Raw genomic sequence first — 17,793 nt, forward strand, 5'->3', positions numbered from 1 at the left:
TCAGTACACACAGGACACTCATCAACTAAGCTTTCTCTCTTATAATAATAATGAAAAAGCTTAAAATATTGTGAGAATCATCAAAATGTGACACAGAATCATGAAGCAAGTACATGCTATTGGAAAATTGGCACCAATACACATGCTTAATTCAGGGCGGCCACAAACCTTCAATTTGTAAAAAAAGCAGTATCTGCAAAGTGCAATAAATCAAACCACAATAACATGAGGTATGCCTGCGATACTAAACTACTATATGCCTTTTTAATTCTCATTCTCTCGTATGTGTACAGCAGAGCTTTACAGAGGTTACATGATGTGATTTGCAACAGATCAAATGCAGAATGAGAAAGAAAATTAAATTGTCTTCTCTTAACTAAACATTAAAGAAGCTTGCAAAAATAAAGCACAATGTCATTCTTCTCACTATTTTTTATTTGAAAAACATATTTATGCTTCATATTTATGTTAGCATGTTATGGATTTATTATATTTATGTCTAAATGCATTAATAAAAAAATTTCAAAAATTTCTGCTGTAAGTTTTAACACAGTACCTATCAACAGTTAAAACCCACATAAACAAAAGGTATTTGGGGTCCTCAATAATTTGTAAGCATATAAAAGGATCCTGAGACCAAACACCGCATGTTCTCACTCATAGGTGGGAACTAAACAATGAGAACACTTTGACACAGGAAGGGGAACATCACACACCGGGGCCTGTCGTGGGTTGGGGGCAGGGAGGGAAAGCATTAGGAGATATACCTAATGTAAATGACGAGTTAATGGGTGCAGCACACCAACATGGCACATGTATATATATGTAACAAACATGCACGTTGTGCACATTACCCTAGAACTTAAAGTATAATTTAAAAAAAGAAAACCATATTTGCGCTTCATAAATATGTTAGCAGGTTATGGATTTATTATTTTTATGTCTAAATGCATTAATAAATAAATATTTCAAAAATTTCTGCTGTAAGTTTTAACACAGTACATATCAACAGGTAAAATCCATATAAACAAAAGATATTTGGGGTCCTCAATAATTTGTAAGCTTATAAGAGGATCCTGAGACCATAATTTGAGAACCAATGCTTAAAGTCATAGTAATGTCTACTAGAAAATTATGGCAATTAATTAGTTATCCTATACTGTGACTAACCTGTTGAATACCTTCTCCTCCTACTTTAGGTGAAGTAACTAATAACAGGTCTATTAAAGATAGAACCAAGGTGGCAGGGAGGATGCAAAAGTGTTCCCCCCTGTATACCCTAATACATCAGAGTTTAAAAATGACAGCAAAATATTTGATTTTAGTGTGTTTGTTCATCTGTAGCTTTTTAAAAGAATTCGTCTACTGCCATACTCCTTCCATTGTTAAATATGTATTATGTAATAACCATATTCAATATATCATTCTTGGTGCTTGGCAAGTGTAAAAATGGCCAAGATTCCATTTTTATCCTCAAGCACTTACAACCTAATCAAGGAGAAAAGTACCTACAAGGTTATACACAGGCTGTAAGAGAGGGATGAATGCATGCATATTCTTAAGACTGAGAGATCACTCCAGTCAAAGTAATGAAGGGGGTTGTTCCATTGGATTGGAATCTCAAACAGTGAGTATGATTTTGGCAGGTATGGCTTGAGCTAAACTGTGAAATCAGCAATCCGTAAAATACAAATAGTAGTGAGGACTACAAGAGGTATACACCCTGTGTAAGGAAGAAAGGAGATAAATCTGAGTAGGCAAAAGGATTTGAATATTAGGATTTGAATATTATTTAGCGCTCAGGGAAGAGTCAATATGATGATAAGACCTGTAGTTTAAGATTAAATTTAGGTGGCAGAACAAATGCAAAAGAGAAGGAAAGAGAAGTCAGCACACCATTGGCATAAAATAAAATGCATCTGTTCTAAGAAGGGGAATGGAGGTTACTGTCCACCAGGACAGTGGTTCTTAATTTGTTTTCCTTTTGAATATTTTGAAAGTTACAAACCCTCACTCTGAATAATAGTGCATAGAATACACACAAAAATTTGCTTGTAATTTTATCCACCCTTGAACTCCATCCATGAACTCAAATTTCAGAATCACTTTTTTATTTACTTCAAGATGATGTTGCATGCCAGTCAAACATTTCTTACACAAGTGGTGACAGCCCTCAACTCCTGTGAATCAAGATAAGCTCTAGAGTTTTTTATGGTATTCTACAGCTCTGCCAACTCTTATAATCATAGTGGACTGAAGGAATAATAGTTTTACAAAGGAAAAAAAAAATCTCTTTTTATTCTCTTGACCTTCCTTCCTGCAGTTTGCACTGAAAATAGACAGGTTCCACATGTATTTTTCCTCTCTCTGCTGCCGTTCACTCCTGTCACCCCTAATGACTGTGACCTTAATGACCTTCCAGAATATCCATATGGCCCTTTTTCTCCTCAACCTAGCGACAAACAGCATACCTGCTACATACAGGTTTGGATCTGATAATATCATTCCTAAGCCTGGCCTCTCTCGCTGGCTGGCATTGTGTGCCTGCCACGAGACCGGGCTGGCTCGTAAAACATCTCTTTATGTACTTTATTACTTAAACTCTTTTATTTGCCTGCAGGAGCCCTTTAACAAAATCACATTGAATTGACTTTCTCACACCAAATCAAATCTCCCTGGTCCCAGTTCAGTTGTCTTTGTCAATATGTATTTTATAAATGGAGTGAATTAACAGATGCTGTTGGAACAGAAGTGCTGGGGTGGCGTTTATGTTTTTAGTGCTCTCTCTGGGCAGATGAGTTGTGTAGAAGTGTTATACAGGTATCTCGGGATGAAAGTCATGCACGTCATTTCAGTGGATATGTATTCTTAGCCATTTTCTTTGAATAGATTTTAAGCCTATTTATTACTCATTTTTTTCTTAGTGTTTGCTTATATGGCTTTACCATTTATGCCATTAATCTTGGATTGGACTTGATTATATCCCTTAGTATGAAAAGGTGAAAATTAAAACCTCTGTTTCATTCAAAGAGGACAGATTTTTTTCTGTTAGCCATGGGAAACTGATCATGAGATGACTTTGGAATATATTGACTTATTTATATTATAAATTTTGTCCATGCGGCCTTTGATGTGAAACTCTGAGTTGAAATTGTTTCAGAACACAAGACTGAGTTTTCACGTCCTGGACTCTGACTTCAGTAAAACAAATAACTATCACTGTTTGTTTCATAAGATGGGAATTTGGGAATTTTGCGGAGGGAAGTATAATCACAGAAGTCCATGGTATAAGGGTGGTATTGAAAAGGCATTTCCCTGGAAGATTTCCATATAACATAATGATTTTTTTTTTGAAAAGTGTAATATATCAATGCTATAAAATGTATCACAATGATTTGGGAAGCGTTTTTACTCTACCCTCTCAGTTTTGTGGTGGTAGTCACAGAGCCATCTACTGGTGAAGACAAGCGTGAATTTCTTTTCTTTCATGCTCTGCCACAAATGTTATACATTTGTCCTAAGGATGACTAATCACAAATCTTGTTTTTCTTCTAGGCCTAAAATATCCCTTGGCTTAAAATTTGGTCCCCATGAACAATCTCAGGGTTTCACAATGATTTGTCATATTCCAGACTGGATTTTACTACTATATTATTTTTATCTCAAAGGCATGATACATAATTCTTGGTCTTCTTAAAAAAAAATGGAATCCCAGTTTTGCAGTCTTAACTATTTAGAAAGTCATCCAGCAGATATGTTTATAAATGCATTTCTTTTGAGACATAGATATGAAATAAGCATTGGTAACATATTTGAAGTATTAATAATATTCTGAGTAAAAATCTTTTCCTCCACTATTTTCTCAGTTGTGTCCAATCAATGGAAACCATTGGATGTATATACAGTTTAGAAAGACAATATATGCTTTTTGATCTGAAAAATAAACATCTACTAGTTTAATGTGTACTGTACCACTTTAATAACATCTGCATCTTGTTCAAAGACACGCTCCACCTTTGTACAAATTTAATGAAGAGGCTCTGGAAGAATGGACCAATCCATCAATAATGCATGACCTATTTTGTTTTTCTTTGGGCATATTTAAAATTGTGCATTCCATGTGTCAAAGTTCAAAAGTCAAGTGCTACATGTGATAAATTAGGTAGGGGTCAAAAGTTATTGCAATGCAGTTTCAGAAGATTGTCTGTCTCTGAATTTGCAGCTCATTCATGCTGAAGTGATGCACTATGGGAATTACTACCAAACTCTGCTCCGCAACATCTGCTCTCCCTAAGTGAGTTAGTGCACGTCAGACATCTTTATGTCAGAATATTGCAGTGATGGATGCAGTCTTCAGAAAATGCTGCATAAAAATCTGGTGTGCCGTTCTGGCCATTAAGTGAAATTACTATTTAAATTAATGGCACTGTCACAGTTTATCTGTGCAAAGAATGAACGCTGATTAGGGTATTAAGTAATTAGCAATTTATCACACTGGAACAAGGTTGATAATAATTAAAGAAGTAATGGTTTACCAAAGAAACTAGAAAGGGAGTCACTTCTTGTTATGTGAGTGAAATCTTGGCTGAAAATTTCAATTCAGTAATACAAAGATGAAGTTCTTTGTGAAAGAAGGCATCTTTTTTTTTCTAGTTTAAAAGCAGTTCATTATCAAAATTTTAGTTTACCTGTCAGAAGTCCCTCAGAGTGATCAGATGACTGATTAGGAGTTTCAAATTAGGTCAATGTCTGCATTTTTATTTTATACTTAAAGCATAGTGAAACCATGAAGTAATGTGGGAATGGGAGGGGGAGAATATATTCTGCTCCCTAAAAGACCAGTTTTCAAATTTTGATTGCTCTTTAAAAGAGAAACATGAATTGTCTTAAGAAAACTGCCAGAGAAAAAATTAACAGTAAAGAATCCACAGTTGTATTTAAATGTCTAATCAGAAGGGGCAGAAAAATGCCCAAACAATAGAAAACTTGAAGCTACGGATTTTTCTTTCTAGTTTATGTGCGTGTATGTACACACATGTATTTATATGTTTATATGTATTTGTGTGTATATATACACATACATATACATACATGCATATCTACACACACATAAATATGTGTATTTGTGTGTATGTACTTATACATATACACATGCACACATATATACCCACCATAATCAAGACTCAGACTAAAATGAGCCCTGTTCTATGTATTTATTTGAGATAACTTTTCCTGGAAATGTTAAAACAACTAAAATTATTAATTTAGCAGTTAATTTTTAAATCAATTACTTCGAAGAGTTATCACATTAGATAAACATGGTATGCCAAAACTCTGTTAGGATCAGTGTATATCATTAATCATAAATAAGAGTTTTTAATATGAGGAGACTTTTGTAAGTAAAAAGATGAATGAGAGGGTTTTTTGGAGGCGTGTGTGGATAAACATCTTTCTTAAGGCATGTGCCAAACCAATGTCTACTTTCAATGACTTTTTTTAAAAGCACTTTTGATCTATGATTTGAGTGTCTTTAATAATGTAGATGTTTACACAGGACCAGATTAAACAATTCAGGACCCCAGGGCACTTTGAATTTGAGGTTCTTTATGTTATCAGTCGGAACTAATAATAAACAAACAAAATTCCAATTAAAATAAATCATTCATCACTTTGTGCTGCTATATAACTGGATATAAATTCTAATATAAAAACACTATGGCATACAGTATAGGCACCTTGATTTCTAGCTTGATCTGACTCAAGTAGTGTTAATTTATTCCTGCTTTAATGTTAACATATCTGCCATTTCTCTTCGATGGCAATATCTAAATGGTGCAAATGCAGGCAATTAAACTGAATTTGGTGGGAGAAAATGTCTATCTGGTATCTCAGGTATATGCGTCTTTCATTTAGATGTGGGGATCAGTGATCCTCTCTACAAGGTCTTTCTGCTGCTGCCCCCAGCCTGTCACCCATGTCTGTGATGGGTCTAGAACAAAATGTGGCTCAAAAAATAGTGGCTGATTAGTGCACCTGATGAGTGAACATGCTCAGCTGATTTTGAATAAATACCAAATCCATCTCATTAAGAAAGAATGGTCACCATTGCAGCTAAATTCACGAGAAGCAAATATTTGTACCCTAAATAAAGCTAAATAAAACTTGCACTGCTCCTCCTGCAGGGCTTCCAGTTCTAGGATGGTGCTACCTTTCCACTCTGGCTGGGCTCTTATCCCAGAGTACTTGAGTGACCTTTTCTCCCTTATGAATTTCTAGAGCTTTCTCAGAGTCCCTATAGTTTAACTAACCTTCCTCTGCAACAAGATGTTATCATCACGAAATGCGCAGGCAGTTTTCATGACAGAAATCCTATCTCTTTTTATGAAGCATGAGAGAAGTTTGGCCCAGCTGAATGATTTTCGAACACTTCCTCTTGTGTGTTCTTTTCCTAATTAGTGTCTAGTGCTCTTGGTAAGAAGGACCCTCACTGCACATTTAAATCACCTTGGTAGGGAAATGCTACCTTAGGTATTACACCATTTCAGCAACTGTCTGAGTCTGACATTTTTATACCAAACTTTATAGCAGCCTCAGTTTTCTTCCCTTTTTCTATTTCATATTCATATATAACATTTTATTGTTGCAGGGATGTTCTGTTGTGGGCAGGATTATGTGAATATGTCAGATACCATATGCTGCTCAGCTTCCAGTGGAGAGTCTAAAGCACATGTTAAAAAGAATGACCCAGTGCCAGTAAAATGCTGTGAGACTGAACTTATTCCAAAGAGCCAGAAATGCTGTAATGGAGTTGGATATAATCCTTTGAAATATGTTTGCTCTGACAAGATTTCAACTGGAATGATGATGAAGGTAATTGATAGAAAAGCTCTCGGAGGCGCTGATTTGACAATGGAAAGAGAAATACATTGTTCATAACTATTTTTCTAAAATAGGAATATAAAAACTCCTGTGTGCATTATTCATTTTCACATTACATCCATATTAATACCGAATGAGTTCGCTATGATTGATGTTATTGCAATGAATTCTAAAGGAATTAATAATGATTAGCTGTTCTCAGGGAAGCTTTACCCAGCACTTCAGATTAGTGCAGGACTGAAAGTCTGTGTGCCGCTGAAAGAGCCAGCACAGGTCGTCTGGGGCCTCTGCATGGTGCCATTTCATGCCTGGGAGCACTGTGGATGGAGACAGGAGGAAATTCCCGCTTCTTCTCCCTAGCCCACCAGCCATCATCCACAACCTTCCTTTGATAGAGACCTTAGATCCAGCAAATTTGCTTAGTTGCACTTATATCATATTCCCTTAGACAATGAAAGATGAGCAAATGCCTGTGTCAAAAGTGAGTGAATAGGCTCCTGTGTGTAATCACTTATGTTTTTATATAGTGATAGTTCGTACACAGCCATGTCACGTATGTGGGTATTAAACTTGACCCAGGACACCAGAAACCTATCAATTTAAGGAAAGAACCATGGACACTTTAAAAACAAACATGCTACCATGTTCTGTAGTAATTTGTCATCATAAGACCACTAAAAATGGGTGTCTTGGTCACAGACAGTGGAAGGGCACTTGTTCAATGAGGCAACTACACAGTAATTGTGTGGACCACATATACTTTGTACACTTTGGGATGTAAAATAACTCATGAGATTGTTGGAAGCCCTGCAAGCACTTTGTATCAATGAATGATTAATATTAATATAATACATAAGGTTGGTTAAATTATTATAATAAGGACAGTATTTCTCCATGCTGAATCAAGTAGTGTGTTTTACATAATAATGTTCAGTCTGTAGGTTTTATTTTGTTTTCTGAAGACCTATCACTTGGAGACATTTATATCCTGTTCCAATCTGAAATGAATCACCATGGGATTTTTACGTAGCTGGCCCATTAGGTCTTCCCTAAGCTATCAACTCAGGAATTCCTTTCACCTCTTTCCTGTGTTGATTCCCCTGTTTTTGTTTTGTTTTGTTTTGTTTTTGTTTTTGTTTTTCTGTTTGTTTTTGTTTTTGTTTTTGTTTTTGGATTCCAAGTTTCATTCCATTTGGAGAATTATCTTCTTGTATATAGATGTATAGAGGGTAAATTTTTTGAGAGCTTAATGTATAAAAATACTATTATTTTACCCTCCAACAGGATTGATAGTTTGGTTGGATATACAATTCCAGGTTAAAAATTATATCTACTCAGAATTTTGAGGCATTTCTGCATGTTTTAAGCTTCCATTGATATGTAGATTCCTATCTCTTTGTTGGTAACCATGTTTCTTTTCCTATGAAAGCTCTTGAAGATGTTCTCTTTATCCTGCTCCACTAAAATTTCATGACAGTGAACCTCTATGTGGAAGTTAGGATGGTTTCTTTTTGCATTTTGCATTTTGTTTTCCTTTTTTGTGATGAGAGCATTTAGGATCTACTGTCTTAGCAAATTTGTTTATTTTTAAATTTTTTACATTGCAATTCATTATGAGTTAGGCAGTTGTCTTCCAAGTAACATCTCTAGAACCGAAGCCCCTTCCATCTTGTGATGCTTCACACGCAGCCCTTGGATTATAGTGGAAAGGGCGCAAGAGGGGACAATTGCACACAGGCAGTTCATACCTGGATATAGAGTACATCCTTTCTATGCACTAGTCACACAGACATATCTAGTCAGGTGGCTTCTCCTACTGCAGCCAGGTTTCAACATCCCATGTTCCCAGAGAGAAAAGGGAGACAGACATCACTGAGCACATTGCATTGTCTCTGCCACATTCATCTACTTTCTAGCTTCCAAAAAGGTATGCACTGTCTTGTGTGTATTATTTGCCTTCCTTTTTTCTTAGACTTTCAACATGTAAACCATTATTTTACTGTCATTTAGTTGGGCTTTTAGAGAATATATATATATGTGTGTGTGTGTATATATATACACACACGCACACACACACATGTGTATAGTGGGGTTCCATTTTTATAGTGTCATCTTGGCTCACTGCAACCTCTGCCTCCTGGGTTCAAGTGATTCTCCTCCCTCAACCTGCCAAGTAGCTGGGATTACAGGTGCGTGCCACCACGCCCAGCTAATTTTTGTTTTTGGAGTAGTGACAGGATTTTGCCATGTTTACCAGGCTGATCTCACACTCCTGACCTCAAGTGATCCACCCACCTCAGCCTCCCAAAGTGCTGGGATTATAGGCGTGAGCCACCGCACCCAGACCCACTATATATTTTTGAATTTATTATTTTGACCAACTTGGTAAGAATAATTCAACTTATTTTATGTAAGACAGAGGTTGAATGGAGATGAATTTCAATAGCAAACGGTATTCTAAATACATTATGCTACTTATGTAAAGGAAAGGCAAAGTAGATCTCCACATTATAAAACTATTACCTTATTTATAGCTCCTGTAATTTGGGTTGGTTAAGTATTTAATTTCCTTGGGTTAAAACAAAGTAGTAGTTATAAAAAACCATAAAAAGTCTGGAAATTTGTCAGAGAAAATGTTTATAAGCATAAATAATTATAATTATAATGACAGTTCATGAAACATTTGTGTTTTTTAAAACTTGGATCAGTGATACTTCCAATGGGACTAACTTTTCCAACAACACAGGAAGTGTAGATTCTCAAATATCACATTCTTTATTTTCTCTAAAATTCCATAGGAAAGTATCAAATAGCAAAAATGAAATATTTGTAGTGTGGATACTAAGTTTAAAGACTTATCGGTGTTATCTCATTTGAGTCACACAACAAACCTTGGTAGTAAATTTTGTCTCCATTTTTCCCACTGAAGAAGCTGAGGTTTTGAGAACATACGTGACTTGCTCAAGGTTACAGAGCTGGGAAGTTGCAAAACTGAAATTTTAGTCCCAATCTGTGTCGTTTCAAAGTCATTTTTCTTTCTAGTATGCAAACTACCTTCATTTCTTTTTATAAATTTTGAAATATTCATTCATCAAGTGGAGGAAAAAATTCATTTGAAAGTCATAAAAGCCTACCCTATGTATGTCTAAATGAAATTTTTAAATACCCCTCTCTCTCTCTTCTCACCCCTACCACTTGATTCAGGAAACCAAAGACTGCAGGACCCTCTGCCCAGCATCTATGGAAGCCACAGCACATTGTGGCAAGTGTGATTTCAACTTTACCAGCCACATTTGCACTGTGATAAAAGGGTCTCACAATTCCACAGAGAAGGCATCAATTGAAGAAATGTGTTCATCTGCCGAAGAAACCATTCATACAGGGAGTGTAAACACGTACTCTTACACAGGTAACAGAAAACAAGCTGTCTGCCCATGGCTTAATGGGGTTAGTGAGAAGCTACTGAAAATGCAACTTTATTTCACTCTGACATCAACTGTCCTTAAACTGGTATCAATACATTCCATCATACTTTGAAGCCAGCTAGTTACAAGGTAATTAAAGGCATAATCTGGATGTATTCAAAGTCAGTAGTTTAAAATGTGTTAAAGTCTAACTTTAAGCAAGGTTGTATTCCATATTAAGGTAAATCTGTGGAGATATCTGTGACCTTTACTGCTATATCCAGTTAATTTACAATAAACCCAGTTTTCTTTTTCAAAAGCTACAATGCAGCTTTCACTAAATGTATTGAATGAATATTGCTATACTCTCAAGCAGAAAGAAGGATGAACCTGTCTGATTAATAATAAAATCTAACAGTGCTATTCTGAGGACGAGGTAAACCCAAGCATGATGTTTCTCCAAGATGGCTGGTCATCTTGAAAATAATAACCTTTGCAGTTTTTGTAAATATTAATTTCTACATACCATCTTGACTCTGCTGAATTAGTCCAAAATGGTGGTTCTTAGTTTTGGCTGAGCTGTGTGAGAAACACTGTTAAGTTTAGAATTATCTCTAAAATAATTCTGCCATCAATTAAATTTGTGTTATTCATCCATTTACTTAAGTCCCTACAAAATGTGTTCTTGTTTTTTGAAAAATCAAGTGTGTGTGTGTGTGTGTGTGTGTGTGCGCATGTGTGTGTATCATCTATCATCTTGATTAAATAGAATCCATTTAAGTGACATAATTTGAGCAAGCTAAGGTTACATAAACAAACAAAACATTGCTCCATTCTATCATGAATCATCATTCTGCTTTACTCAACCAAGGGGCGATAATGGCTAACCTCAAGAGTGCAGAAAGTAAGGTAGGCTACTGAGATAAAAGAAAGAAGATTAAGAAGGGAAGAAAGGAACAGAGATAAGGTTGATTGAACATTATTTAGTCTCAATGTTATACTAAGTACTTTAAAACCTTATCTCAGTTACCCACAAAGCAATCATATAAATATGATCATTTAACACATGGGGAAACTGAGGCTCAGATCTGTAAAAGTAACTCGCCATGAGAAAGAAACATATTCAAATAATGCCATCTTCAAAAGGGACAGATTTTGAAGACTCCAAGTGGTATAGGAGCTCCTTTAAGAGTGCTCCAAATGCACTTCGAGCTGTTCTTCCACCTGAAATGTCCTCATTTATCATCCTACTCAGGCCTAGGTCAAGATTCATGTCCTCAGTTCAGTCCCTGTGCTGCTATGGCGCATTGTTCACAAAGCTCACTAGCTTTCTCATGTGTCATATGGATTTGAACACTTGTTCCAACTCTTCTATTAGATTGAAACATCCTTATGAATAGGGCATTTTTGTTTACCTTTACTTCGTTATTTGGATTTAGAACACTATACAAGCAAAAAAACTTCTTGGAATGAATTTAATTAGGAAAGGCCTTAGATAGAGGACAATTTGTCCAACCTTCTATTATGTTGCCAGTCCCAGTTATAGATTTAAGTCATGGACTTTCATTTTAAAATTATTGAGTTTCCATCTAAGAGAGTTCTCTACTTTTATCTGCCCCCTTGTAATCAAGATCAAGATTTTGAAGGGCTTTTAATACATACTTGCAATAGCCCTCTCCAGAAGTGAATAGATGTTTCCACCTACTGATATAATGGTATGAGGGCTTTTAAAATCCTTATTTCAGATTGCTTTGCCTGCAGAAAATACTGTAAATGGAATATCAAAAATAACAAACCGTTCTTTTTCGTGAAAGATGTTCAGTACACAAGTGGTGCTATGATAATTCCATTGAGAACAATTTGGACTAAGTCAGACTCTTTTAGAAACTTACACTTGAAAGCTGACAATACCAGTGCTGACAAAAATTTATTCGTTCATGCAATCATTTATTTATCAAAAAGTATTTATTAAATACATACTAATAACTAGTCACTGCATTAGGACTAGCAGCTATGATGACAAACAATAATTTTCACTGGGATTTGAACCTTATATGAAGAAAGAAGGAAGCAGCAAATGAGATTTGAAATGATGATGTGGGCTTTAGGATACAGAATTACAGTCATTACCAATGAGTAGTTTAATTTGCTGTAGCAGAAATGTAAAACATATTGACCAGCTGAGGGTAGGTAGATGGCCTAGGTGACTGAATTGCACGAGGTCATTCAGGGATCCAGAATCCAGAATGGCAACCAAACGTATGTGATTTTTCTCTTTAAAAAATGATGCGGAAGTTGCCCATGTCTTTCTACACTCCTTCAAGTATTGAGATCTGAGTCATGTGACCACTACGAGCTACAAAGAAAACTGGCAAATGTGATTTTCTAATTAGGAGCCCTCTGACCAGGATGGAAGGGAGAACTGGGGAGCCATGGTAGCCATCACAGGCAACAAGTGGCAGATACCCTCTGAGCAGAGAAAATGGAAAAGAAAGATAATGCTTTATATTTGCAGAGAAATCTGCATTTTATGAAGTTCTGCCCCATAATTTATTGCATTTTATTTTCATATTAATTCTATACAGTGGGCAGGGAAGGGTTTATTGTAAGGAGATGTATATAAGGAGAATGTGACCCAATTAATCCAAGCATAGGGACTGAGAATTAACTCCATGTCCAATGGAGATGAGCAGCTGACCACGCAGCCAAGGAAGAAGGCCTCCTTTTCTGATGCTCAATCTGAGAAAGAGTCATCCAGAAGCTACCATACAAAAATACATACATACTCCAAATTCATCAAATTAGAGACATGGAAAATAAATTTAAATAATTAAACTTTCAAGTAAGTTTTTTTGGGGAAACGTGTAGCATTGGTATTTCTGAAGTTATTAAAGCTTAAATGGAACTAAGACTTTGGGGACACCACTGAATCACATGAGTGTTCATCGGATACAATTTTTGCCAGTTTGGAAGGCTCAGCAGGCTTGGTTTTATTGTTTTAGTAAAGTTGGTTGTTTGGCATTTTGGTTTTCAATTCTGGCTTTTGTGGAAGAGGGAAGGAACTAGATAGCAGAGTATGCTTTCATTTTTATTCACTGACATGGTACCATGATAAACTAAGTTTCAAATCCTGTGTGTTGTAATAACATTATAATCCATATGATTTTAAAATGTTTAAGTAATATTAGCAAAGTAATAGAAAGTAATAATTTATAAGTTCTATGATACTGAAACTATAAAAGAATGTTGGAAAACCTGTCTCATGTAGGAATCAAAAGTACATGAATTTGTGAAGCCTTAAATCTTCTTATACTTTATTCCGGGGCTTTTATTTTTCATTTATTTAATATATCCCTCCTTCTGCTCAGAAACGGGGAATTCCATTCTGTATAATTCCGTATCCCTGAATCTAATAAACACTTTAAGTGTTACTTACATTTAGAAAATAAAGATATTAGAGTTTTATTTATATACAAAGGGTTTAGAGCATTAAAAAAAATTTTTAAATGTCTGAAGTTTTTGATATTCACTTTTAGTATGATGGTTAAAAAATGAAAATAAGAGAAACCTGCCTGTCTATTTTTTCTCTTTCCAGTTGTGAACCTCAAGCCCTACATGACATATGAGTACAGGATTTCTGCATGGAACAGCTATGGGCGAGGACTGAGCCAAGCTGTGAGAGCCAGAACAAAAGAAGATGTGCCTCAAGGAGTGAGTCCCCCTACATGGACCAAAATAGACAATCTTGAAGATACAATTGTCGTAAACTGGAGAAAACCTATACAATCAAATGGTATTGAGCTACCTTTAAAATACAAATGACAAAATCCCATAAATTAATAAGAAAATCAAAATGAGTATAATCTACATGTAATTGCCCTATGCATCTAACCACTAGAAAACTATGTTCTGACAAAGGGAACTTTAAATATGTGCCGACTAATCACTCACTTTGTGGTGTAGCCCTCGTAAATTTTTAGCCTAAATAAATGAATAAAATAGAAGTAAAAGTTCCTTGAATCCCAGAATATAACTGAGCTGCTTTCAAATAAGCAAGGCATATTCAGAGAAGGCAAAAGAGTTTTAATATTGAAAGAAAATTTGTTTCATAGTGAAAGGAAATAAACATAAATGATTCTTTGATCATCTATGTCAAGAATCCCTCTCTTCTATAATAGTATAATTAGGAACTGCTTGAGATAGCAATATAATAGGAAATTAAAATTAAATAAAGCTATAGTATTGCATTTCATTCAAACACTAAGACTTGTAAGTTGTTTGCAAATAGTTAAAATGATACGACATTCAAATGCAGTCATTTTTCTACTTATTTTAGGTCCTGTTATTTACTACATTCTTCTTCGAAATGGAATTGAACGCTTTCGGGGAACATCATTGAGTTTCTCTGATAAAGAGGGAATTCAACCATTTCAGGAATATTCATATCAGCTGAAAGCTTGCACGGTTGCTGGCTGTGCCACCAGTAGCAAGGTAACAGGAGTTGGCCTAAACTCTGGGCAAAGGGGTTCAGTGTGAAGATTATGTGAACATCCAGGGTGTTAACTAGGGTGTTCATGTGTCCCCTTAACTGAGTGCTAATACCTAGGCCTGGAAGGAGAGATCATTGCAAGGGAGATTTATCCAAATATCAATCTTGTGTTAATGAAAAACAAGTGAAATCTTGAAGCAGTACCACCTTTTCTTCCACATCCTTTCCTCACCAACCAATTTTAGGTCATCTATAAATCTATAAAAATGTCCAAATCATTATTCAGTTAAAGAAAATTTCTATTTAAATATGATATGAACAAAAATTGCCTGATTTTGAAAAATGAAGACAAGGGCAAAAAAGCCTGGCACGGAAAATGAATTGTTCCAAGGCTTCTGCTATAGTCTTGTCAAGAAATAATGAAGAGCTGAATTCAGGCAGCAGAGGTCAGAACCGAGAATACAGAAAGATACAACAGACGTGGGGGATAGAATCTACAGAACTTGGTACTCAACTATATTTACAGAAATAAAAGGAAAGAATCATGGATATTTTCAAATATCTGCTTGAGTAATTTGTGGATCATGGTGTTATTCTGCAAGAAAACTTTTAAAAAAGAGAAAAATGTTAAAGGTAAAAGAATAAGATTCTGTTTTGTTAAGTTTCGTAAAAGATATATTTAAAGAGAAGGATCAGATAGCAGAGTGGTGGAAGCAGATAGTACTTGGCACTTCATGTGAAAATATCTAGTCAGAAACCAGATTGAGAAGTGACAGAAGTTTCTAGAAAGATCTCTGTGGGAAGTTGAAGTAATGAGTATAAATATGGACATGGAAGGAGACTAGAGAGACACAAATACGGAATACCGTGGATGATGAGCACTGGGGAATGCTATCAAATGAAAAAGGAAGAAAAGCTCACAAAGAAGACTGGAAATAAACAATCAAACAATGTAGGAGCAAACTAAAGAAAGGGACATTTCACAGAAGCCCACCTTGATAAGGGAAGCCCAGGAGGAAACAAACTTACACAGAGTAGCTCTGATTCTTTTCATATGCTTGAAACTTTAGAAGAACAACATCTTTGCACACTGTGCAAGAGCCATCCAAATGAAGCATTCAGTCACACTGCTCAGCCACAGTGCAAGAATGCAACATTTTGTTCAGCAGACCTCTAGAAACCTTTCTGAGTGAGCCACCATTTAGATAGATGGCAGCTGATTGGCCCAATCAAAAGTTATTAGTCCTAGAACAATTCCATGCTTTTTACATAGGCACAACTCATGCCTGCTACATGCAAAGCAATTGTTTACGAAGTGAAAAAAATTAACTCTATGAAAAAAGATAGCCAATTTGTGTCCAAAACTATGTTTTGACAATATTGACTAAATAGTTGCTTGATTTATTTATTTTTTTCTTCTCACTTGTTTCTTTATTTAGAAAGTTGGTGCAGACACTGTAAAGTCATCCTAGGTATCATGAGAAGAGTACTGAAATGTCTGCCCATTTATTCTGTTCAGAGCATATTATATGCAAGCAAGTTCAGATGTGGGTTTTGCTCCATATTTACTGGTGCTTAAAATGTACGAAATCAGGCTGTTAAAATGCAAAGACACTGATGGGCCATATGGAAGAGAGTTATCAAGAGTTCTCTAGTAAGACAGTCTGCCAGCCAGATTTTACTTGTTTAAACACTGAGGGCTGCACTCTGCCATCAAAATTGTTGTTGAACCTGTTGTGATAAATGGTACTGTGAGACTTATGTAATATATTCAAGGTCAGATTTCATTGTTTAAATAGGATGGGAGGGAAAAAAAATGGAAAAAAGGGGACTGCTTCTCCAAAACCCTGCTAATGATATGCCAGGCCAGACAACAACATTTTAAAACAAAAGTGACATTCTCATTGATCAGGATAGCTAGTGTACTATTACAATAAATTGCCGTTTAATTCCTATGTCTTCAGGTAGTTGCAGCTGCTGCCCAAGGAGTTCCAGAGAGCATCCTGCCACCAAGAATCATAGCCCAAAGTGCAGAGGCTCTGCATCTGAGCTGGAGTGCCCCTGAGAAACCAAACGGCGTCATTAAAGAGTACCAGATCAGCCAGGTTGGGAAAGGTCTCATCCACACTGACACCACTGACAGGAGACAGCATACGGTCACAGGTGAAAAAACAAACAAACAAAAAAAAATCCTACTGGAGGAGTCTGTCATTGTGGTTAGGGGGGCAGAGCATCCCAGGGGTGTGTGTTTGATATATGAGGTCACTTCGAAAGGACGTGTTCTCTTGACATATGGTCAGGTCCCACTTATCCATGCTAATAGAAGAGCCCACACTGGCAGCAATACGCCACAACAGCAGATAACTTCAGAAATAATTTATATTTGGCCTTGATATGCATTATGTGAAGGGTTTTTGCATCAGTATTAACTTTTTTTTTCCAAACAAACAGTAAGATGCATTTTCATTCCCCAAGGATATATTCATAGACAAGGGGACTAGGATAGCCAAGAATATACTGGAAGACAGGGGAAAATCAGCCAGAGGTTAACATTTGTCTATCAAGTGGATAGTTAATACACAGGACTAGTTGACAGTGGAGTCATTGTGACAGTTTGTTAGTATTAGGAATGTTAATTAATAGCAATTGTGTTTTTTAAATTTATTATAATGTTTATTATCATTAGCTTTAATAATATACTATTAGTACAGTACAATGATATGTTAGGTAATTGCTAGTAGTGATTATGATAATAATTAACAGGTTTTAGCTTAAATGCCACTTCTGAAGGGAAGAGAATCATTTTCTGACTCACTTGGTTGAATAGCTTCTCTAACACGCCACCACATCACTTTGTTTTATTTTCACCATAGACCTCTCACTGCCTGATATTTTAGTGTTTGTTTTTTGTCTTTTTATGCCTCTCCACACTTGAACATAGGCTTCAAAAGAGGAGGAACCTTATCTACTTGTTCAGTGTTGTACCTCTAGCACTTACAGTCCTGAACACAGTAATAGGAG

General features: G+C 35.8%; 1 protein-coding gene across 1 annotated transcript in view; it reads left to right on the forward strand.

The window, feature by feature from the left end:
* The window catches only part of USH2A (Usher syndrome 2A (autosomal recessive, mild)), an 813,932-nt gene that overhangs the window by 636,188 nt on the left and 159,951 nt on the right, over positions 1–17,793 (forward strand). The window contains exons 50-54 of the mRNA XM_011987398.1: positions 6,647–6,870; positions 10,084–10,288; positions 13,879–14,076; positions 14,620–14,774; positions 16,737–16,935. Coding sequence (XP_011842788.1) covers positions 6,647–6,870; positions 10,084–10,288; positions 13,879–14,076; positions 14,620–14,774; positions 16,737–16,935 — 981 coding nt within the window. The remainder of the gene's footprint in view (positions 1–6,646; positions 6,871–10,083; positions 10,289–13,878; positions 14,077–14,619; positions 14,775–16,736; positions 16,936–17,793) is intronic.

This window comes from Mandrillus leucophaeus, unplaced genomic scaffold, assembly GCF_000951045.1.
Source record: "Mandrillus leucophaeus isolate KB7577 unplaced genomic scaffold, Mleu.le_1.0 Scaffold309, whole genome shotgun sequence".
In the NCBI taxonomy this organism is placed as follows: Eukaryota; Metazoa; Chordata; class Mammalia; order Primates; family Cercopithecidae; genus Mandrillus; species Mandrillus leucophaeus.